The sequence below is a fragment of the Haliaeetus albicilla genome, chromosome 7 (genome assembly GCF_947461875.1).
Source record: "Haliaeetus albicilla chromosome 7, bHalAlb1.1, whole genome shotgun sequence".
NCBI classification, from domain to species: Eukaryota; Metazoa; Chordata; class Aves; order Accipitriformes; family Accipitridae; genus Haliaeetus; species Haliaeetus albicilla.
In genome coordinates, this window is record NC_091489.1 from 33,278,880 (window position 1) to 33,301,888 (window position 23,009).

The following is a 23,009-nucleotide window of genomic DNA, read 5'->3' on the forward strand; positions in this document are numbered from 1 at the left end:
ACAGCGCCTGATCACAAAGCTAATCATCTTTCCTATCTTTCCTGGCTTTGCTAGAAAAGTTGTTCTGTCTGCTTGTACGGTGCGCCAAAGGGCAAGAACTGCAAATATAACAGTGGTGTCTGCAGCCTCCTTTAGTGAGGAAGGGTGTAGTAGCTGGGTGTAGTATCCTCCTTTGTTTAGGGGACACCATCACAGTTACATTTTTACAGCCAGATGTCCTGGCCCCAAGCTAGCATGTGGTGACGAGTGGGTGGCCTGTGCAGGGTGTGATGTCTTTCTGTAGCATGGGATGAGTTTTTCCAGCCAAAATTGTGTTCAAACCCCCAGCTAAAAGGGTGAGGCTCTGTCTTTACACTGCTCATGGCAAAGCCACCTTTAGATTTCTGTAAGGCTCTCACTGCTGACTGAAGAACCTGATTCAGGTTCTCCATCACCTGATGGAGTCCTACCAGCCAGGCAAGTATGTGAGTTGTCTCATGTTAGAAGGTATTTAATGACTATTTTAGGAGGTTTGCAGCTTCAGCCTCCCTCCTTGCAATGGCTAAGATGAACCATTGGCATGAAGCTGAGCATTTCTACTGCAGCCTACCTGAACAGCAGCTGCACCAGGTACCAACAACACAGGGCCTCTGAACTGAGCAGGTGGTAGAAAAAGAAGAGGCACAGTTTTTGCCAGGGCAAGTTGCAACTGCAGAGTAAGGCTTTGTCCTTTTACTCCTGCAGCTCTGGACAAGCTTTGTGCAGCGCTATCACAGTGGGAACTAGATCCTGGCTATGACCCTACACAGGTTTTAATGGTCTGCTCATGGCCTGCATTGAAGACAAGAGGTGAGGTGGAGCAGTGGTCTGACCCAGTGTGGCCATTCCCACATACTTCGTTTATACCTTTCTCTCTTGAACTGCAGAGCCAGGAGGGATGCAGTGGCTGTACAGCTGGGGAAAACCTATGATGTCTGCAAGAGCTAGCAGCTGGGGACATCCAGAGTTTGGCAGCTGCCTCCCCAGAAGTAAGCTAAGGACATCAAGCAACTCGCTGCTCCCAGTTGTTGAGTGCCAGCAGAGCTATTTCACATATCCGGACAGCAACAATTACAGGCGAGCAATTGTTTTTGGCCACTACTACAGGGTCTCTGCTATCTCCTAATCTAGGCAGCAAGCAGAAGTGTTTGTTCATGGCCTGCTCCATTGTCTATCCCCAGCTTTTCTCTGTGGCGGTACATTGTTTGCAATGCTGTTTAAATCCTCCTGCCAGCCCCAACAATGCCTCGTGCAACCCCAGCGTGTCGGGAGCTTCCAGGCCGCAGAAAAAACGATCCTGCTCAGCCCAGCTCTGTTTGTTGTGAAGTGTTTGCTTAGTGATTAACTCATGCACGGACATACACAGCCACAAACCTCTAGGTTGTCTCACAGCCTTTTCATTCAATTAAGTCTGTTGACTTAGTCTCATTTTGAGCAGTAACTGGATTTAGATAAGGCAGTGGAAACCAAAACATCAATTGTGTGATTTCTGGCCCAGCTGGTATGTGGATCTGAAGGGAATGTTTGTGCGGGCGATAACTGAGGTAGTGCAGTGATTAGGACAAAGTCATTTGGTGCAAAGACTTCTGTAAAGTAAAAACGCTCTGCATTAAGTACAAACACTGGCCAGAGGAAGCAAAGGGAGCTGCCTGCCTCTGCAAACTCCCTCTTTGCCTCACTTGATGTGCCATGCTGTCAACGGCAGCCAGTGATGGATAGGTCATGGTCTGTCTGAAGGAGCAGTCGTGGTTGGGCTGGGGCTGTCTGGGAGCTCCCACCAGGTGAAGGGGCTGTGCTGGAGCCCAACTGATAGAACCATTAGCTGCTTCTCTGAAGCCAGCAAAGCTCTACAGGGATGTAATCATTTGGGATTGAGGCAGTTACTTTTTGTCAGCAATAGACCAAAGTTATTCTGGGATCATTTCTCCCCACAAGCTGTAGGGCATGAATTTACACTCAGTTCCTTAGGGGCTTGATTTGCCCAGCATGAACCAGCCCTCATCACACACATCCCTGGGAAGAGGAGGAGCAGGTGGCACACCCTTAGCATCTCCACTATTAGAATACAGGTGGCCTAGATGGAAAAATCCTCTATACTATAATAGCTGATGTCTCCCTGTACAAACAAGATAAAAGCAAGCTCTTTTACTTGGAAGCATACATTTTTGTGATGCGCTCCTGAGTCTTCTACTGCTTATGCACTATAGTCAGAAAACATATTGGGAAACATGTATTGTTACACGTTTGTCAAAAGCACATTTCAATGCATGAATTTTTTGGTCACATTCTTTTTCAAATAACTGTTAAGCTAATGGGGAGCATAGGGCATTCCTGGCATCCTGCAAATGTTCAGCAAGGAGCATGGAAGAAGAGTGCAGAAAAAGACAGCAAGAAGATATTACTTCCTACATGCACGAGATAAAGTACACCACTGGAAGACAGCAAATGTATTACTGACTTTCTCTTTCTTCTCTCTCATACTAGGGAGGGTTTCTTCCTCAAATTACCCTTTGTTTTCTTCTGACATAAATTTGTGATATAAGGAGATTATTCGAGCTTGTTGCACTTTGAGAACTGCTGATGGACATTGAAAGGGGACAAATACATTGTAGGTGGTTTGCAAACAATGGGCTGCTTGCAGCCTCAGTGCATATATTCCTCTGAACAGCACAGCTTCATCACTGGAGGAACAGGGGAATGTGTTGCTTCAAAGGACTTTTCTTCCCAGTTCCTCCCACTCTGCTTGTTTCCCTTTTGGGCCATGCAGCACTTTTCATAGAGGTGACATTGGAAGTAATGTAAAACCAGCCTTTACTGAGAAAAGTGCTGTGCCCATATGCACCCCATGGGGTGGTGATGGAAGGAGGTGCTAAGCACCTCCAAACATTGAGCCAATACTTCACATCATCACTCCTGGTTTGGAATGGGAATCACACCAACTAGCCTAAGCAGTAGTACACTATGTGCACTTATTTGACCTACTTCCTATGTGGAGTGCACCGGTACAAGGGAAGAGCATGTTTTAGTGCACTCAGACTCAGTATTTCCATCAGTGACTTGGATGGTGGAGTGCTTTCGGCTTTCTTGCACGAGGACATTGCAAGAGCAGTGGAAGTACACCATGCACTGTTCACTCGTCCCCTTGCTCCCTATGCAGACATCCTCAGCCTGTGACTGTTTCTGTCACAGCCGCTGCTGTTAGAAGCAGGACAAGCATGTAAAAATCTGCTTCCTTTGTGCTGAGAAGGTGGCAGCTACCGAGCTCCTGTCATCCAGCAGCACAGGGCCCCACGATGCAGCTGAGCACACAGCAGCGGAGCCATGCCCAGCACAGGGCTTTGCCCCGGCATGGCACAGCGGATTAGCGCAACACAGTGAGCAGCTCCTGGGACTGGAGCAAGTGGCTGCGCGTGTGTGTACACACACACAAACACTTAATTGTTGGCAACTTAACATATATTAAACAACTTCTGGTAGCGATGAAAGATGGCATCCTCCCAGAGTTTTGCATACCTGTGAGCTAATCAGCCCTTTGTGTGAAAGCGTAGGTGGAGACTCTTCTAACAATATGAAGTTGATTAGCTCATCATCTTGGCTTTAGGGGCATACTGATGTGCCCATCCTGCTTTCAGAGCTATGAATAATCCGGCTTCGCTGCAGTGCTCTTATTAAAAAAAAGGAGAGAGTGTAGTTTCAGGGCTTGGTACTCAAGCCTGTTTCTCGGTACAGGTGATGAGTAGGTATTCGCCTATTATTCACTGGTATCACTCTTGGCTTCAGGTCTTCTTTGGACAGCTGTCAGTATCAGAAATGATACCTATCTGACAGAAACAATCGCTATTTTTCAACCACTGATTGGAATAACATCCTTGAAGATTAGGCGTGTGTGATTCACTGTCAAAGTGAGAGGACCATCAACAGAAGTCTGTGCTGGTCATGGTTCATTTAAATCTCTAGTAACAGTTTGGATGGTGGAGCAGACAGGGCTCTTACAGTAGGTTAAAACAACAAAAGAGGCTGGGAGACCCCAGCTTTGGGAGGGCAGAAGGATTGATTTTAAATGTTCTGAATAAACTTTAGAAATACTTTTACATGAAAAAGAAAGTGCATAATTAATATACATATAAGGAACCAGGTCCTGGTACTGGCAATATGCTAGGGGAGCTGGTAGAGGATAAGCTCAAATCTAAGTCTACCGTGTGATGCTGTGGCCAGAAAGATACTTGTTATTAGAAGAGGTATTAGGAACACCCTTTGTGTGGAGACCATTCTGGTGCTGGAGAGGCCCAGACCACAGGTCTGCACTCCGTAATTCAAATAAAGATGTAAGCACAGGAGGAAGTCTGGAGGAGAGCAACAGGACGGATAAGAGGTTTCAAAAAACATGACCTGTGAGGAATTTTTTTTCAATTGGATTTATTTAGTCTAGAAAAGACTGAGGACAGCTATGAGAGACTTCAGGTGTGAAGACAGTAGGTGAAAGGGGTATAGTAAAAGAGTCCAGTGATCACTGGGTCTATTTGCATGGGGAAGGAAAAGATCTAGTTGGCTTTATTTGCAGCAAAACAGAGGAGGTGAGAGTTTAGGAAAGCTCTATCCATAAAGAGAGGGAGGTGCTGGAACCACTGGCACAGAGAGGCTTTGGGATCTCCATCTCTGGGGGTTTCCAAGAGTTTAAACTAATGTACAACAGGAGTGGCGTAGGCCCGGGCACAGAAAGATGCAGGAGGGTCTCTCCATATCTACATGTGTTTACTTAAATGCATTCTTCAGGGGTTATTGCTTTGGTGGCAGTAGCAGAAGGCATGTTGGACTCAAGTTTGGTTGCTAAAATGGAAAACATGCTGATAGGTGGGTATGTTTGCACAGAAAATGTTGACAAGACAGGAAAAATTACATTGTCAGAAACAACAGCCAAAAATTTTAGATGTTCTGCTTCAAAAAAGTATATTTAAGGAAAATGGGTCCTTTGGCAAAACAGTCTTTCATTAAACAGAAGATTTAGATGGAAAAATTTGCCATGAGCTCTGTAGATTAGCAGCCCAGCAAAATCCCAAGACCTCTGAAGTGTAATTACTGATCCTGGAAATGGTTGCTCTTTGCCATTCAGGATTCAGCAGAGATAACGCAACACCTCTGTATGTAATGGAAAGATGGGTAAAGAGATTGTCAGGGGAGCCTGAGAGTAGCTTCACCTGCAAAAAAAGGCTATACAAGAATAAGTATCCAGAAAGACTCTGTGCAACAACTTGCCAAATTAAGAGGGAAATGGTATCTCTCACAAAGTCAAGGAAGGACTGCGGTTAAGGGATGAGAGTCAGAAACCCAGCATTAAAAAACTGCTAGTTCTCACAAAGCCTGCACTTATATGTATTCAATCCAGGAAACTGGTTAGTGGGATGTGAAACTACCATATGTTTTTGCAGATGCTACAAGTATGTGTGCTTTCCTTATGTATATATGCTTTATACCCACTTTTGAAATTGGGTCAAAGCCTGCTAGTGCTCCTGAAGGAAAACTCTTGAGAATTTACAGATCTGAGGTGCTGTGATTTATGTTTCTGGACAGCAATTTCACTTTCCCCTATTGAGGCTTGGAAAAACAGAGGAGAGTGCAACAGGAGATCCACACCAAAGATCAAGGCAGACACATCTGCCTGGCTGTCAGATTTCACGGCAACAAATTGGAAGAAAATTAAAAAACCCAGGCCAGATCTGGTCCTTGCTCTGGGAGTGCAAAGAGGTCTGAAAGGCTCCTACACAGATATTTATACTTGGCATAAAACCACCACGGAAACTCCTGTGTTTCTCTCTGTGTTTTTGCTGTCCCTTTAATAGAAATATGTCAAGTGAATATGAAGGAATGAGCTCTTCTTGTTAAAATAGCCTTGAGTTTGTGTCATTTCAGTTAAGAGGAGGTTGCAATGTCCACCTCTGCCCACCACAGCTCAACAGCTGCCCTTCCAAACACTTCAAGTTGCAGGCTTACATCCTAAATCAACAGTCCCACAAGTGTGGGAGACAGGGGACCATAAATGCTCAAAAGTAGTTTTATTTCTCCAAAGTCCCAGGGAGATTTGCACCCTGAGACACCGTCCTTCTGTCAGATGTGGAGGATGAGCTACCTTCATCATCGTGTTGCTCTTAACTTTAATTTCTAGCACAAATAGCCCCAAACCACTCTGGAGTGGGGGGAATAAGACACTGCCAGATGATTACACATTGCTTCTTAATACAAAGCCAATTGTGTTTATACTCCATTACTCAGTTCCAAATTACAAGCCTTATCTCACAGGAAGCTTGGGATGGCTCTATAGTTTCAGAAACCTCATGGTAAAAGGGTCAGTTTTTAAATATAATGTTTTCCAGAAAGACTATCTTAAAAATATAGTGCTGTTCAAATCCTCTGCTTCCTTTAATGCTATTTTCAGGTTGGTTTTTTCAAATTAAACATTAGGCTTAGCAACATATATGAGATGTTAGATTAAAGGGACAAGGCTTGGGTTTTCCATGTCTATCCAGAAATAGCTATTCCTGGGTGGGCCAGGTGAAGTTGAGCAAGATTATTGTCACACGACTTCCCCCAGTTTTCTGGGTGGAGGAGAGAGAGATGTGACTGGCTGCTTGCAGAAAAATCTGGCCAAAAGCATTGGGCCACATCCTTTGTGGAGGTAAATCAACATCGTCTGAGTGGCAGTTCTGGAACCATGACTATTTTCATCAGGATCAGGCCTTTTACATATGGTGAGGAAGTGGTAAAGATCACAAAGGGAGGGAAAGATATACATGCATGGCAATAATTGCAAAAAGCTATGGGGTTTTCCTATGTAGGTGGTGTCATTTTCTCTAAAGAATTAAAGCATGGCTTTCCCAGCACTCTTTCCCTTTAAGGAGACATGCTGAGCAGTGCATCCCGATAAGACAACAAGCCCAGATGCCCAGAGGAAGAACAGTGTTGTTGTGAAGACACAGGCCCAAAAGGCAAAATGTCTGGATTTTATTTGCAGCTCTGCCACAAACTTCCTGGATGATTGTAGCCAAGTTAACCAGGTCCATTTTTTTCAAGCAGCGTCTATGCCCTTTCTGCATATGCATGAGGCATACGTTCGCCTTTCAGGGCTTTGCGCAAAAGTCCAATAAATGCAAAGCTGCAAAGAAAGACTGCCGCCTACGCGCTGCCCTGTTTTCCCCAGGCAAAGGGTGATGATCTGGTGAAGCCGCTGGACCTCTGCCAGCAGGGATTGGGATCCAGAAACAGGGAAGAGCATCAGAGCAGCTGTGGTGCTCCGGCTCAAAGCCCACCTTGCCCGATGGCCCATTGCTGGCAGTCAGCAGAAGTAGGTGCCTGGGGAGGAAAGCAAAATCAGGGTGAGCAGAGCTGGACACATCCACACTGTGCTTTCCCAGCCTCTAACCATTCAAGGCGTGGGGACTTCCAGAGCTAGGAGTGGTTTGTATGAACTTAGCAACCCTCAAAGGATTTCTAAACCTGGGAGCATGAATAGTCCAGGACACGCTCTCGGGGCACCTTGGGATTTTTAGCTTCCTTGGAGCAGGACTCATTTCTTCAGCTCTGCGTCAGACTTACTGGGTCACACGGGGCTTTTGTAGCTGCTACAAAGGACAGCCTTCCCATCGCTGTGTCAGCTCCCTGCCTCTCACGAGGAAGTGATGCCGCCTGCCAGGGAGTTGAGGCTAAATGCACTGATGTTTCCTCATGCCTTGGAAGGGAAGAGAAGTCTGGAGAGAATTATTGTTGTGATGCATAGGAGCTTTGCCAGTACAATGCCCTGTAATAACAGCTACTCTTCCTTCAGGTCATTAAGTTACCAATTTTTTAGTACTCTCGCTCATGACAAGTGGATCTTGAGTTTAAAGAGATGCCTGCCTTCTCTTTCCTTTTTCCTGACTTACTAACTATATTTTGGAGATTTGCTTTCTTTATAGCAGTGTATCCAAATATCCCTGTTCAAATTGCCATCCTCCAGGTCTTCCCTCAAAGGAGCCATAAGGCTGTAACCAGACAACCAACGTTTGTGCCCTGTCTCCATGGCTCAGTGTGAACTGAAGCATTAGGAAATACTCTGAGGGGCACTACAGATGATGAAACTGGATTTAGAATAAAGAAAGGTCCATCTGCTCCCAGAGACAGTCTCACATCTGCTTTGTCCATGCCCTATGAGCAAGCTACACCCTGGAAGCCACAGAGCTGAGTTAGAGTGACGGTGGGTTGAGCCTTCACCCCGACTTGTGGTGGGGTTCCTACATTTGGGCTCAGGATGGTGTTAACGTGGCTACACAGCTTCCATCTGGAGATGGCTTTTGTCCAGTTGGCTGAGAAGGGGGCTGGATTGACAGGCAGCTGTTTGCATCAGCTGGTGTAGACATGCCCAAATTCTCCTAATGTACTACTGGAGGGTACTCAGCTATTACAGTGATGAGGGCAGTCTGAGAACCTGTTTAGACCAGAATATGGGTTTCAGTGGCAGTTTTCTGGCTGATTAATTGGGTGACTTTGTGCAAGTCTCAACTTGCCATTGCCCTATCCAATAAATGGGAATAGCAGCATTTGCCTCCCTTTGTAAAACACTTTGAGGTCTACGGATAATCCTCCTCCTTTTTCCCACCCATGATGATGGGACCAAGTGGAATCTTACGACACATTGAGTTTCTGTGGTCTAGTGTTTGCCAAGCATTTGAAAATGACTCTTTGGCTTGAGTTTACAATGTCTGTGATTGCCATGTGATTTTTTCATGGAAGCTCCTAGTTGAAATCAGGTCACTATACAACTGAAAATGCATGGGATTAGGAAAGAAACTGAAGTAGTCATCAGGAGTATACAGACCCATGATGACGTAAGTGTCCTGCCTGGGGCATCCTGCAAGCAGTAACCACACACATCAATAATCTCGTCAATAACCTACAAGATTTTGTGGTTCAAAGGTCTGCAAACATTTAAGAGCTGAAAACTCTAAACAGGAGAAGATTCCTCTTGACCACCACACTGCTCTCCATTACTCAATAAGCTGTGCATGCAGTAGACAGAGCTAGAGAAATACATCTCCACTGGGCATTCAGAGATGTTCTCACAGCATAATTAATGTTCAACATTTTGAATTCAAGGACCTTGTGCTGCTGTGGACAACTGATATTTTAGGACACAGTTTCTTCTTTCCCTGGATTTTCCTTGGCCAGGGATGTTTTCTCCTATGCTGGATGTAAGGCCGTTCTTAGATCTCATCCCTAGCAGGTACCAAAGGGATGTGTTACTGAGGTTATGCTCTTTTTTTACAATGACCTGAAAGAAAACCTAAATCATTGCAAGTAAACCTTACAAGTGACTTAGGAACTGAAGAAGAGAGTAAATAGTTAAGAAAACAGGTCACTGATATACAGAGATCTTTTTAAAGAACGTTGCAAGGCTGTATGAGTCTTGAAGAGCCAGGAAACCAGCAGAGATTTGATCAGGCAGCATGATCTAATGAGCTTACAGAAGAGAGGCTAAGGGACGACTTGATGACAATCTCTTAAGTACTCACAAGAGGAAGAGAAATGTGGAAATGAGGCAGATGTATACAGAAATCTTATGGCTGAAACTTAAAGCTGAACATTTTTTACTTTTTGTGGGGAGGGGGAACAGGAGCAGTAGCTAACTTCAGAATAATGCTCTAAGGCTTCTGTAATAGCTCCTGTAGTCTCCGAGCGGCTGGGGGCAGGTGTTTAAAAAAATAAGCTGTAGTTCTAAGAGGAATGAACTGGAGGCTGTCCGATGGCCTTTGCCATGTGAGGTAGCAGATTATGGTCTTCCTGAGTCCTATAGTTTGTGAAGCAGTGTTTTGGATTTCTTCAGCCACAGTAATGTAAAAGGCAACCCCATCTTCACATCTTGCTAAGCACTGAGCAGAATTAGTGAGGGTAAAACCATCTGAGAGGGAATAGTGTTTTAAGACTCTCTCAACTCCAAATAGCATGAGCTATTTGGGCCAGCTTGAGCTCCCTTTTCTCTTGTCCTTTGCCTGTACTGTATCATTACAGGACAACATCAGAATTACCTGCTAGCATTTCTCCCTTTAAATCAGAAAAAAAAAAAGTAACATAAAAAGAGCCCATCAGTGAGCGCAAATAAAAGGCTGCTCTATATGCTGCTGCAATTTCCCGCAGCAGCACTCAGGGTCTGCTCCTTGGACCAGGGGTGTGAGGGACTCAGCATCTGGCTGGACTGGACCCAGTGGCTGTGTATTTCTTGAGTCCTATCAGATATGATCTGTCCATACACAAGCTATGTTCTACTTATAAAGTAAATTACATTACATGGGCTATAATGTACATTTTCAAAGGGGACCCACCTTAAAAACATTTTGTTTAATAGAATAACTTAATTAGAAGAGAGCTTCTGGGTGATGTGGTTGAGGCTGTGATAATTTTTCCTTCTCAAATCATTTTCTCTGTTTATTATACTTAATTATAGTGTAATTATGGATCCATCCTCTAGGCAAATTATGCAATCAGAAAATGTGAGTGGTTCATTTGCCACTGCTGTTGGGACCAGTGTTTACATCCCTAGTATAAAATATGAGCATCATTTCTATTATTTATGGTATATACGTGTATACATATATATAAAAGATGTTTCACACAGAACGAAGAATCTGTGTAAATATTTTATTGGCAGTCATTTTTGTATCATCCACCTAATTAATTTGTGGCCTGTTAATAATGAAACCATCCAAAGCTCAGATAGGTAAAATCTTTACACCCTACCATGAATTTTCTCAAACACAAAACATACACAGCTGAGAAATGTGGAATTTCCACAATTTAGCTTTAATTTTGGTGGGAGGTTTATTATTACTTTTAAGAGCTTTTTTTGCATTTCATTTTCTAATATTCTGGCCAGAATTTCTTAGCACAACAAGAGAGAAAGGAACCCCACGATATTTGGTTATGGGGTGTAGATTTGTGTTCAAGTCCTGGGTTCAGACCGATCTTTTTCCTCCCACGTGCTTCACGAACTTTCTAGCCATGGCAGCACTGATTTTTAAAGGCTAGGCTATTCTCTCTCTTGGTTTTTTTGATGGCAGTTGACAGATCGTGTTCAAACATAGTGAAAGATGAAGCCAAATGTCCAAATCTTGAAAACCCTTTTGAGATTGATGTTTTCTCTTTCTTTGGCCAGCTCTCAGCATGAATACAAACCAGATTCCCACTTGGCAATTTCAGCTTCTCTTCATGTGCTTATTTTGCAGAGATGAGGCCACTCGCACCAAGGGAGCAGGCGGGGAAGAAAATGCATCTGTTGGCGAAGCTCAGCCCAGCTCTGTTGGCGCCAAGCGCCTGTGTTTATTACAGCTGGCAAAGAGGTGAGCCACCCGTGCAAAATGGCAAGCCTACCCAACTGCCACCTGGCCAGCCCCGCAGCTGATGGAAATCTGGGTAACTATTTGATCTACCCCATTTTCCCCCCCGCTGGGGAGCTGGCCCTGCCTTTCACAGTGTCGCTCATCTGCATAGTGCTCTCCACGAGTGTCTTCCAAACACGCCTTTGCAGGAAATAAAAGGCCTCATCGTGGTCTAGCTTCCACCTTGTTCCCTGCAGGCGGACTGGTATTTTTATGAAGAGCCAACTTTTCTCAGCCACATAGGCAAAAGTGAATTTTTCCACGCTGCAGTTGAAGGGCCAGGACTTGACTGGGGAGCGGTGAGGAGGTTGGGGAGGAGCTGGGGTGGCACAGCTGGGTGGGGAGAGTCAGGAATGTGGGACCTGGGGAAGGGGGGCAATGGAAGACCCAGGAGTGGTGGTCCCCCAAATGGAGTTAGCAACCCAGGTGTCGTGGTTTCAGCCCAGCTGGTAACAAAGGACCACACAGCCGCTCACTCACTCCTCCCTCCGGTGAGATAGGGAGGAGAATCAGAAAGGAGAAAAGAAAAAAAAACCCGGAACGTCGAGGGTTGAGATAAGGACAATTTACTGGGACAACACAAAAAGAGTAGTTACAACAAGAACAACGGTACTAATAAAAGAATATACAAAACGAGTGATGCACAGTGCAACTGCTCACCACCCGGAACCTGACGCTCTGCCACTTCCCCCACCAAAAGCCGAGTGAGAGAGGACCCCCCCAGTCTGCTCCCCATTTATATACTCAGCATTATGTCACATGGTATGGAATAGCTCCTTGGCTAGTTCAGGTCAGCTGTCCCAGTTGTGCCCCCTCCCAGGTTCCTGTGAAAATTTACTCTATCCCAGCTGAACCAAGGACACCAGGGAAGGAGAAATAAGATGATTCCTGATCATTCTCACCAGCCCTGGAGCTCCCCCATGCAGACAGTGGCCTCAAACAGCCTTTCCCTCTCCCTACCCTCAAAACGCAACCACTGCCCCATTCTTCCCTATCCCTGAGAGGAGAGCTGTCAGTTGTGGTCTCTGAGGGAAAGGCACTAGAATCAAAGCCCAGATGCAGGCAGATACTTCGTGGTATCCTAAGATCCAATAAAAGTCCAGGGAGATTTTTCAAAGGAGCCACCAAGTACTCCCATGTAGGTGCTATTGCTTCATCCTGACCTGCTGACCCACTGGGGAGGCTGCATGTTTGTTCACACACTCAAATAGGCCAAAACAGCCAAAACAGAGTGGAAACAGCCAAGCCGCTGGTTCGCAATGTTGGCTGTAAAGTCCTTGTACGCAGCAGACAGGACAAGACATACCAACAGCCTCAAGTCTGCAAGCATGCAGTAGCTCCATGGAGTGCTGAAGGACCACAAGACCAGGCACTGACTCAGTCCACGGCAAGTAGGCATCTCCCTAGAGCGGGATGAGATGGGAGTAGTAGGTATGTAAGATGTTTTTGTTTTTTCCTGATGTTATCCCCATTTTCCCAAGTCACAGCTTCAGACAGCTGTCTGCCATCCGCTTTGGCCAGACACTGAGACGCTAGCAATTGGCTGGCATTGCTGTCATGAGCAAAGGTACAGTGCTATGAATTGTCTGAGTCTCGTCAGCCTTTTCCCGCAGTGATTTTGCGTGCTGTGAAATAGGTTGGGACTCAGCGCATGGTGCTCTGGCTGATCGGCCTGCTGCCAGAGGAGGATTTGTCCACTATAGTCTCACTTGCTTTATGGGTGCAGCCTGAAAGGGAGGGTTTGAGCCAATATTTGTTGGGGTTTTTCCACGCTTTGTTATGAAACCATTGGTTTTCCCATGCCTTGAATTTTGGAGTATATGCCTTAAAAAGCAGTATTACAAGTGCCTAGCTCCAAGGTAACACTTGCTACCTGTTGGTTTGTAAATGCTATAGAATGAATGCTATATTTAACTGTATTTGAGCAATAGGGAAGCTGTGATGCAATTTACCTGAGGTCAGGCACTAGTCTGAAGGAAGGGCTTGGAGCAGGAGTCAGACTGCCGAGCCCCCGAGCAGTGCGCCAGGTGCAAGCAGGGCTCCTCCATCCCTTCTGTCCTTTCCTGGTTTTGTTCCCCCTTGTGTTCCTAAGGAAAAATGAAAGAGGGGAAAATTAAATGTGGATTATAAACTCCAGCATCTGTGCTAGGGGAATCTGCAGCCAAGTGAAAGGTGGCTGAATTTGGTCCAGTATTGGCTGCTGATTCTTAAAGAACTTCTCATCACAGACTGAACTGCTTCAGAAATCAGCCCAAGAGCTGATATCCCAGAGCTTTGAGTGAGAACAAGGGCCACCGTTCCTAATCTGAGATTTAATCAGTTGAATTTCAGTTATTAAAAAGCCGTAAGGGAAGCCTGACATTTTTATATCCTGCACTACTCCAGTGAAAGCTGCATCTGAGAGAAGATAGAAAATATATGTAGGTATGAGATCTATGTGATACCCTTTTTAAAGCCTTTGGATGATCACATGATGCACAAACCAAAGCCATGAGTGTCTTGGTTATTTTATGTATGGATTGATGCCATTATCTGTGAAATTAAGTCTGTGCATCCTGCCTGTTGGTGGGTTTGCACAATGGGCATGAAGGGGGCTAATCTAGCAAGGCTTATAAGAGAAATTTTTGTTCCTGTACATGCTCTCAATAGCTGTCAATGCAGTGCTGAGGAGCTCTGCTCATGTACTAGGACTGTTGTGCAAAATAACTGCGCAGTCATGAAGCAGAGAAAATATTCTTATCCCGGCCCTCAGGATGGGTATGTCTGTGCTGCAGACAAACTCAAGATTGAGAGGGCTTCCAGCCAGCCAGCAGCAGAGGCCCCCTGGATGCCTCAGCCCCAGAAATCTGGCCCAGTGCTGATTCAGCACACGCTGAGCTTCACACTCCCAGAGGAGCATTGCGTCGATATCTGAACTGTTGTAAGTTAAGGCCAGCAGAAGTAGCTTTCCATTCACACCTTCAGTTTTCATGTTGACATGCCATAATGACGGGACGCAGCAGATGGATGCAGACCAGGAAGAATATTTGGACATATTAGGCAATGGGGATCGGTCCTTTTAGCTCACACGCCCCAACCGTTACTCCAGCTGAGAGATCACGAGTCAGTGTGCGCAGCTACAAAGGACCAAACTGAAAGTTTCTCATAAGTGAGAAGCACAATGGGCTTTGCCCAGGCTTACTGAACATTTTATTTAAACCACCACCTCCTGTCCCAGGCTGCAAAACCTAAACCCTGCCATTATAAATTACAGCTCCAATTCTGGTGGGGTTCACAGTCTTTCTGCTCCCTTTCAGAGGCAGAGCTGACACCTTTCACCTCTGGGGAAGGGCTGAACAACAGGCATCCTGCTGAAATCCCATGTTACCAGCCAGAAGTAAAACATGCTTTTCAGTCAGCTATGGGATATGTTTCCCAAATGCTCTGGTATCTCCAGTCCCCTCTACTTTGTCTGTAAAACTACCACTTTGCATAATAGAAGGGAGAGACACTCCGACCATCTGGTAGGCAACGCCATGTATAATTTAGGTTGCTTCACTCACTCTCCCATCAACAACAGGAACATAGCTTCCTTCTTGTTTCCCTTGATCTCTTAGCCCTTTGCTAGAAATGCAAGGTCAAAAGCAGCTGGGGGGGAGTAAACTGCATCCTGAACTGGGCTGCAGAGTTTTGAGGGATGCCTCTGCTTGCAGGTGAGACTCCTTCACAACCAGGTCACTTCCTGATTCTGCGTGAGCGAAGGGATAAAGAACTCACTAAATCCCAGTCAGGAGAGGACAGTTGATATCATCACATATGCAAATGCCCCTTTCCCCTCCCAGGGGAACCTAGTTCCTCGCCAGCAAAACCTGGGGACTGGGATCACATCATCTGGGCTTCGTGCTCTGGGGAATCACCACCAAGGTCAATGTCACTGCAGTCAGCTAAGCAGCCCCCCGCATGCATCCAACGGGATGAGTGGATGAGTCCACTCATGTTCAGGATGGAGGGAGGACCTGGGGCTGGCACAGGAGCTACATCTTCCCCAGGGGACCCCTCATGTCAGGGACCAAGCCACCTTTTCATCCCCATTGGTGGTTCTCTTAGACAGAAACCTGCACCAGGGAAACTACCATCTGCTACTATTCCTCTATGTCAAGAGGAATATCTTGGCCCTATCCAGACCTCCAGTCCTGTTTATCCGCTCCTGGTAAGCGTAGCCAGGTGGTTAAGGCCCTGATGCTGAAGTTTATGGCTTAAATCAATGGGATTATTCATGAGTTCAGAGATAACCATGTGCTTGTATACTTGGCTGGAATGGCGTCTAAAGCTGACAGCTGGGAGTCAAAAGCTCTGAGTCACCAGGTCCCACCTCGCCTTCCTGTGTGAGCAGTCTACCTATGTCTGTTTCCTTGCCTGCCACATAAGGAGGATGACAATTGCTTTTATCTGATGGTTACTTTCAAATGGCCCTAAAGGCCTCTTTTGGTCTGATGAAAATTCAGTAGAAGCTGGACTAGTGTGGAAAAGACAGGAGGACATTTAATTAATGAAAGCACTGGAGCTCAGGAAGGCAATTACATCCTTTCTTCCTCCCCACATTCCCACACAGGTTACTTGGTGATCGCTGCAAAATCTACGGGCAGAGAAGAGTGGGAGGCCATGACAAGGCTGAGACAAGGCCCTCTGAGCTGGTGGAAGGCTCATGTGGGGTGGTGGTTTTGGTTCCCCTGCACAGCAGATGGTTATGCTAGCAGGTTCCCAGCAGTCGTTATACCATAAAAGAGGCCCCGTTCAATTAAAAACCATGACCTTGATTCTGCAAACGTCTTCTTCACATATGAACTTTGTAAAACAAAAACATGCACAAAAACTAGAGAGAAAGAGACAAAACATGGGCCGGTCACATATATTTTATGGCCCAATATACAGTAAGTCCCCAGGGAAGTGACTGAGAGGGCTTTCCACAATTGGCATGGACACGTATGAATGAAAGATGATTTTAAATATAGACTCCAACCACTCTCCTACTGTTTCTTTCCAGTGTCAGTCAGTATTGCTCTGGGATTTCTCTCCCCGTGGACCTGGGCAGAGCAGGCAGGGCAGCATTGGCTCACAGCACACAGTCAGCGCTGAGCATTAGGAGAGACAACAGTGCAAGCTGCCCAGGATGCAAAAGGCTGAATGGATCAATGGCTGATGACGGGTGCCTTTGCTTGGTTGAATTGTCCCTTTGGCACCGCTCCTGGGAGGAGAAATTGCTCTTGCAACCCTGCTTCAGTGCACCCACATATTGGGGGGGGAAGCTGGCTTTGACATGCCTTTAAGATAGGCTAGTCTACACCTCTCTGTTGGTTAACAAGTCATATAGGATCATCTGCTGGGATAGTGTGAGAAACCCTGTGCAGCGCAGTGTACAGCTGCTGTATCCATGTGAATATACAGGCTGAAACCCTGCAGAGGAACTGTGGGTGTCCTCCCAGCTGCCCTGTGCTTTTGCAGGCATTTGTAAATACAATTGCTCTCACTTTCCATTGATAGAAATCAAAAAGCAATTAAGAATCAAGCTCTTCAAATTGATAGGTATCCTGAATTTGAAACATTTTTCATTCTTTGGCTGGTATCACTGCCTAGATTAGATTATTTTTTTAAAGGGAAGATTAAAATAAACAGTATTTATGGTTTAATTATTTGAATGACTAAGAAGCTCCAGCTTTATTTTAACTTCACAGAGGACTGGGAGATGTTTTTAATGATATGTTTTACTCACATAGCATCTTTCATCCAAGGATCTCAAACTGCTTTTCAAATAATTAATTAATCCTTGTACCTCTTCATAAGACAGTTATTATCTCTGATATTACTGATGGGTAAGCAAAGGCACAAAGACGTCAAGGCACACACTGTTTTCCAAATATTAATTAACTAATTCTCGCACCACTCCGTGAGACTGTTACTATCTCTGCTATTACCAATGGGTAAACTAAGGCACAAATATGCAAGCAACTCACCCGAGGCCATGCAGGTGAGTCAGTAGCAGAGCTGAGAATAGTGTATGACCAGTCTAAGTCTTAGCTAATTGTTTCTAGCAAGTACTACACCGTATTCCTGACAACAGGCAATGCAAGCCCCTGCGTGAAGCACAGCTGAAACCAGCTGGGTTTACGAAAATATTTCCTCCAGTCTATCTTCATCCATTGGACATTACATTTGCCCACATTAGTTTGCAGTTTCTTTTGAACTCGTCATGACTGGCAGAAGCCAATGTAACTACAATGAGAAATAGTTGGTTTAAAGTATCTGGGGAGTTTTGAGATACTCCAGTGAGGGTGGCTGTTCAGCAGCATGCAATTTTTCAAGAGTTTATCCTGTACCCATCCTGTGTGGCATTCTCAGGCCAGGAGAGCCCCAGACTCGGCCAGGCACAGGGTGCCACATGCAACGAGTGATGCCATCACTCCTCTCTCCTCCATCCAAGCCTGCAGCCCTGGAGCAAGCACGTGCCCCAGGGCAGCAGTGTGAGAGCAGGGCTGGCTCCAAGCATACTAACACGAGCTGCTGTAAGTGTGTGTGTACTCCCCTCATTTATCCACCTTCCTCCTTTGGGGCATGACAGGGTGTTATTTTTAAGGGTCTGGTGTTATTTTTAAGGGTCCATGCAAGAGGTCTCTGGAGGAATGTGGAGACCCTGCAGACCAGGGCCCCTCACCAGCCAAAACCACCTTGCCTCCTTGTACAGTCCATCAGCTCAGACTTGAGCGTGCATTTATCCTGCGGAGCAAGGGTTTTTTGTCCTCCCCATGAGGAAGAGAAAAAGCGAGGAAGCTGAAGGCACTCTCTGCCCTCAGGGACGGTCTCCCCTTTTCCATCCAGCTGTAGCGATTCTCCGTGCAGGCACCTGAGCCCTCACCATGCACACATCCCAGCTGAGCTATTTCAAGCATGGGCTTGGCCTCATCAAATGCAGTCTCATTTCCACATGAAAGGGACGGAGGACTATGAAGCCAGCTCATCTGTATTGATAAGAATTTGGCATTACTTTCCCCCAGTTACCTAAGCTTTTTGTGTACATTAATCACAATGCAGAAAACGGGAGGGGGGGGATACATCTTCTCAGCTGTCTTCCCTGAGCTCAGGCAATAATCTGGCTGTGGTTTTTTGTGGGCTGGGTTTTTTTCAGTTGGTTGTTGGGTGGTTTTTTTTCTGGACTTCCTTTTTCCAGTTCCACTCTGCTGGAGTCTGACTGCTCCCTCTCCTCTGCAATTTGGATGCCTCACTCTTCTTGCTACAGCTCTGATGCAAGCGCTCTGCTGCCGTGTTTGCCAAACCTGGCATGAGTACCCACTGCTAGTCTAGACACCAGTCTAACTGTAGCGCTAATGCTAGGGTTTAACAGACTGATCTCGGCATTTGTCATAGCTCTGCCCACGGTCATCGCTTTGATCTTTATCCTTGAAAACCACAGTCATTGACAAAGGTAAAATGAATTTCTGTCTTTGAAAGACTTTGATGGCATTCCCTTGTTTTGTTTTGTGTTTCTTTTTTTTTCTCCTCTCCTTTGCTCTTCCAGCTGAACTTCATCATAAAGCTTCTGATTACAGCTACAGCTCCAGGACTAGATAAAGTTCATGCTTTCTTGCTTTCTGCCATACGTCCATTTAAAAATCTAGGGAGAAATCCTGGGACACTTCTTCTGAGACAAACTGCCAGTGAGTGTAATGTAAGCTTTAATGGGAATCGGAGACAGAGGGCCCTCAGGATTTTGTCTTGTACCTTCTTAAAAAAACACAAACCAAAACAAAATCGTCTTGAATAGGGCCAAGTGCCAAAAGCAGGAGAGAATGAGAACTATTCGGTATTAGATTTCTAGTTTGAAATCTGCGCTCTGCCAAGTACTATTATTTGCCTTCATGTAGTACCTAGAGGTTGAGCTGAGACAAGGGCCTTCTATTAGACATTGTATAGACACGTTGTGAGAGATTGCCTCTGCCTGGAGGTGTTTATAATTTAAATAAACATGATGAGCAAATCAAGCGTTACTAGCTCCATCTTCTAGATGAGGAAGTGAAGGCAAGGAGCGTACACACCTTGTCCAAGGTCACACAGGGGACCTGAATTCATTGTAGGGCTCCAGGTTGCCTTCATGGTGGTGATAATGTCACCTTTGCTGGTGAGTTCTTGGTTACAAAAGTGATGGCTGGACCATCAGCGCACAGCTAGATAGTGGTGCCTCTTGTTTGGAATGATTTATGACACTTTTCCCTGCTTTGAGTTGCAGGGTTTGGCTCACTGAGGGGGAGTGCTACAGATCTCTTAGCAGCTCAGCCTCCACTAGAGAAAAAGTCAGCAGCTTTTGAGCCAGATGGTTTTTTTCATAAGGTTATAAAAGCCAATTGAGAGATGTCTTATCCCTTTGAATTTACTGTAGGAAGCAATCTTCATGAGGGACTTTGACCAAGCTACTTCCACCAACCTCGAGGAATTTCAATGACAACAGAAGGTGGGGGTCCTTCCACTGGGCCCGGAATAAGAGCAGGAATTTAAAGAGCTTAAGTTTAATATTTCACACAGTGTAAAAGTAAATAAACTCAAGAGGGGAGTCTTTGATTATGGGATATAGACAGTGTGTCATCTGCACATCTGTAAAAATCTTCCAAGGAGTGGGGGTGAAATCCAGGTTCATTGAAGTCAATGCGATTTTTGCCACAGATAGCCGTGGGACCAAGCTCTCTCCCTAAACACTTGCACAGGACTCAGCAGCTGCTGGAGTGGAGGGCAGTACGCTAGTGAATTACACCAGCTCAGGGAGGAGAAGTCCAGAGGACCTATTGATGGTAGCAACTGTGAAAGTACCAACAGTGATATCCTGTCCCACAGCCCATCCAGAACGGCTTTCGGGGTATCCAGCTCCTAGCTAGGAGAGACCATTTGTCAAAATGCGGTTTGTTAAACAAACAAACAAACAAATCTGCCTTCAAAGTGACTGGCTCAAAACTGGAGCTGGCTGAAAATTCTCCCGTTGTCATATATAAATATCACATAAACACATATACACACACACATAGATGGCAACTGGAAAACTTTGTATACAGGTAGTATGTACATTTTAGGTAGAAAGATGTATAAATTTGATTTGGATATACTCACATACGTATATATCCAACACCCATAAAATTGTATCTTCCTGGTTTTTCCAAACACTTCCCCAGTTGATTCACAGATGCCAAATGTTGACACAATATGTTAAATAAATAGAAATGCTGACAGCTTCCCATGGCGAGTTTTCTGCAGTCTCAGAGAAGCTCTACTCAACATTTCTTTCGAGATTTGAAGGAATTTGGTTAACATTTTGCTGTTGCCCATTCCTGACTACTCTGTGTTGAGCCAGGACTGGAGGAGCACTTGATGAGTAAGGCTCTTTTGTTATTTACAGCCTCATCAAAACGATGAAGTAGCAGGAATCTCCTCAGAGAGCAATGTAACACAGCATTTGTCAAGACGATTTCCAAATCAAAGCTGACTTCCAAGGAGCAGCAAGGGTGTAATCTTGGAGACAATCAAGCCAATGGCAAAAATCCCAATTTCTGCACAATATTCTTAATGGAGCCTCTGAAATTTTGGAGCTTCATAGATTATGGCTAAAAGGTCCTGTCCAAATTCAGCATCTGTGTGTCTTACAGAGGCACGGCCCTAAAAAGAAGTGATGAAAAATGTCTATTTTAAAAACAAATATCCCTGTTTATAATGAGGCCAAAGGGAAAATGAAGAATTCAGTACTTAATACTGACACCTGCCACTTGCAAAATCTCTCCACCATTAGAAACAAGTATCTGTGAGAGTTTGGAAAATTTTGGTCACACATTTTTTCCTCCTTTGCTTCCATTTCACTCACTGGTACCTCTGTCCAATAACAGCACTGACATTGCTAAATGTCATGAAGTGAAGTTGGTGAAGTTTCTTCATGTACTAGTTCCAGGTGAGATGGCAACAGGAACAGCTATAATTCTTACCAAAACAAAACAAAACAAAACAAGACAAAAGAAGTATTTGCCAATGTTTTTGGATATAGTTGTTAAGTCCCAAGCACAGAGATTAATCAGAGTACCCATAAATATCACTGTCACTGAACTCTGATTTCCAAGTTCTTTGCTCCAAATTCCCACCAGCTGTGAAAACCCAGACAATCTCTGGCCGCTGGGCTATAAACTCTTCTGGGCTTTGCTCAGTTCTTGGCGCAATGAGCAGCGGTCCCCGCCAGTGCAATCGGGAGAGCATTTCAGGAGAGGAAGCAAGTGGCACATCCCATACGGTGGATCACCTGGTAGAAAAATGCCCCCATTATTGTAAACCATACGGCACAGGTGACCCTCTCGAGCTTCATTCCCATTGTTACAGCCTCCAGTCACATCAGTAGGAAGGGGTCAGTCCCCAGCATGACAGAGTAGATGTGCAGGCTGACAAACTACCCAGGGCAAGTATCATAAATGCTTGAGTTAGTTTTTACTCTTCTCTGCATGCCTGTGTTGGAAACCAAGCTAGACAGATTCTTGGTCCCAATAAATATGGCAGTTCTGACACATGTAAGAAAATCCAGTTTCCCAGAGAAAACCTCAGACAAAATAGCCAACCCGAGATATTTATCACTTTACAATATGTTAATGCAAGCAAAAACAATGCACACTACAATAAATCCATTACTGAGTCTTACTAGAACAAACTGATATTCCCACATGACTAATTTCAAGCTGGAAGGGTTTGGGTTTGGATTTTTTCTATTAATGCTTTTTTGTGACGAAGAAGGCATTTTTCAATTGAATGAAAAAAAAGCCTCCAAAAATGTCCAGTTTCATTGAAAGATTTAGAGGTTTCAATAAGAAAAAACTAAGACCAGCAATTCAATTATTGCCTGAGTGAGAGATTTCTTCAGTATTCCCCCTCTCCCCATCACCTCAAAAAAGTACAAAAGTAAAATATTAACTGAAAGAACAAAATCCATCCAAGTCATCAACAGTTTTCATGGGGGAGAGCAGTAGTCCCTGGCTACTGCCACCATTTATCATCTCCTTATGCTTAAATCTGGTTTTGATCCAGCTCTAACCACCATCGGTGGCTGCTCTGCCCAGGACAGCAGCACCCCAAAGCCAGGCAGAGCTGGGCTCTAACTTGAGCTCAGACTCCAAGCAGACCATTGTAGCTCAATGCCATGTATTAATAACAGTAACAGCAATCTGCTCAGAGCCTATTGGAACCTATTTAACCCCCAAATTAGCTTGGTTGAGCTGGAAATGCCAACAACGATTCTCTTAGAGATATATATGAATGCACAGAGTAGGACTCGGTGCAGTCAGATGCGGGCTGGGCCAACACAGGCGAAAGTCCGCTGGATTTGCAAAAGAGCACAGAGTTCAGCATACTGGGACAGAGCGAAAGCACAGCTGAATGGCACCATTTAAGCCTCAAAGGAGAGCCCAAGTGCCAGCCAGCACAAGGAGATAAGGAGCACCCGCGGAGAAGGGTACAAAGGTAGCACTGATGAGCAGCGCTTGGCTTTCTTCCCACAAAGGTCACAGCTGGGTCCTCTATTAACTTTTTCTCAACACAGCATTATTGAGA

The 23,009-nt window shown here is 45.2% G+C and overlaps 1 protein-coding gene across 3 annotated transcripts in view; it reads right to left on the bottom strand.

Annotated features, from left to right (window-relative positions):
- Nucleotides 1-23,009, bottom strand: part of BMP2 (bone morphogenetic protein 2) — a 107,156-nt gene that overhangs the window by 17,884 nt on the left and 66,263 nt on the right. Inside the window, exons 4-5 of one of the 3 annotated variants that reach the window (XM_069787599.1) lie at nt 13,370-13,504; nt 10,698-12,820 (exon numbers count right to left, since the gene is read on the bottom strand). In XM_069787599.1, coding sequence (XP_069643700.1) covers nt 12,613-12,820; nt 13,370-13,504 — 343 coding nt within the window. In that variant the 3' untranslated portion in view covers nt 10,698-12,612. Of the gene's footprint in view, nt 1-10,697; nt 12,821-13,369; nt 13,505-23,009 lie in introns of those variants that run through there. The other 2 variants (XR_011325476.1, XR_011325477.1) reach the window with 2 other exon arrangements.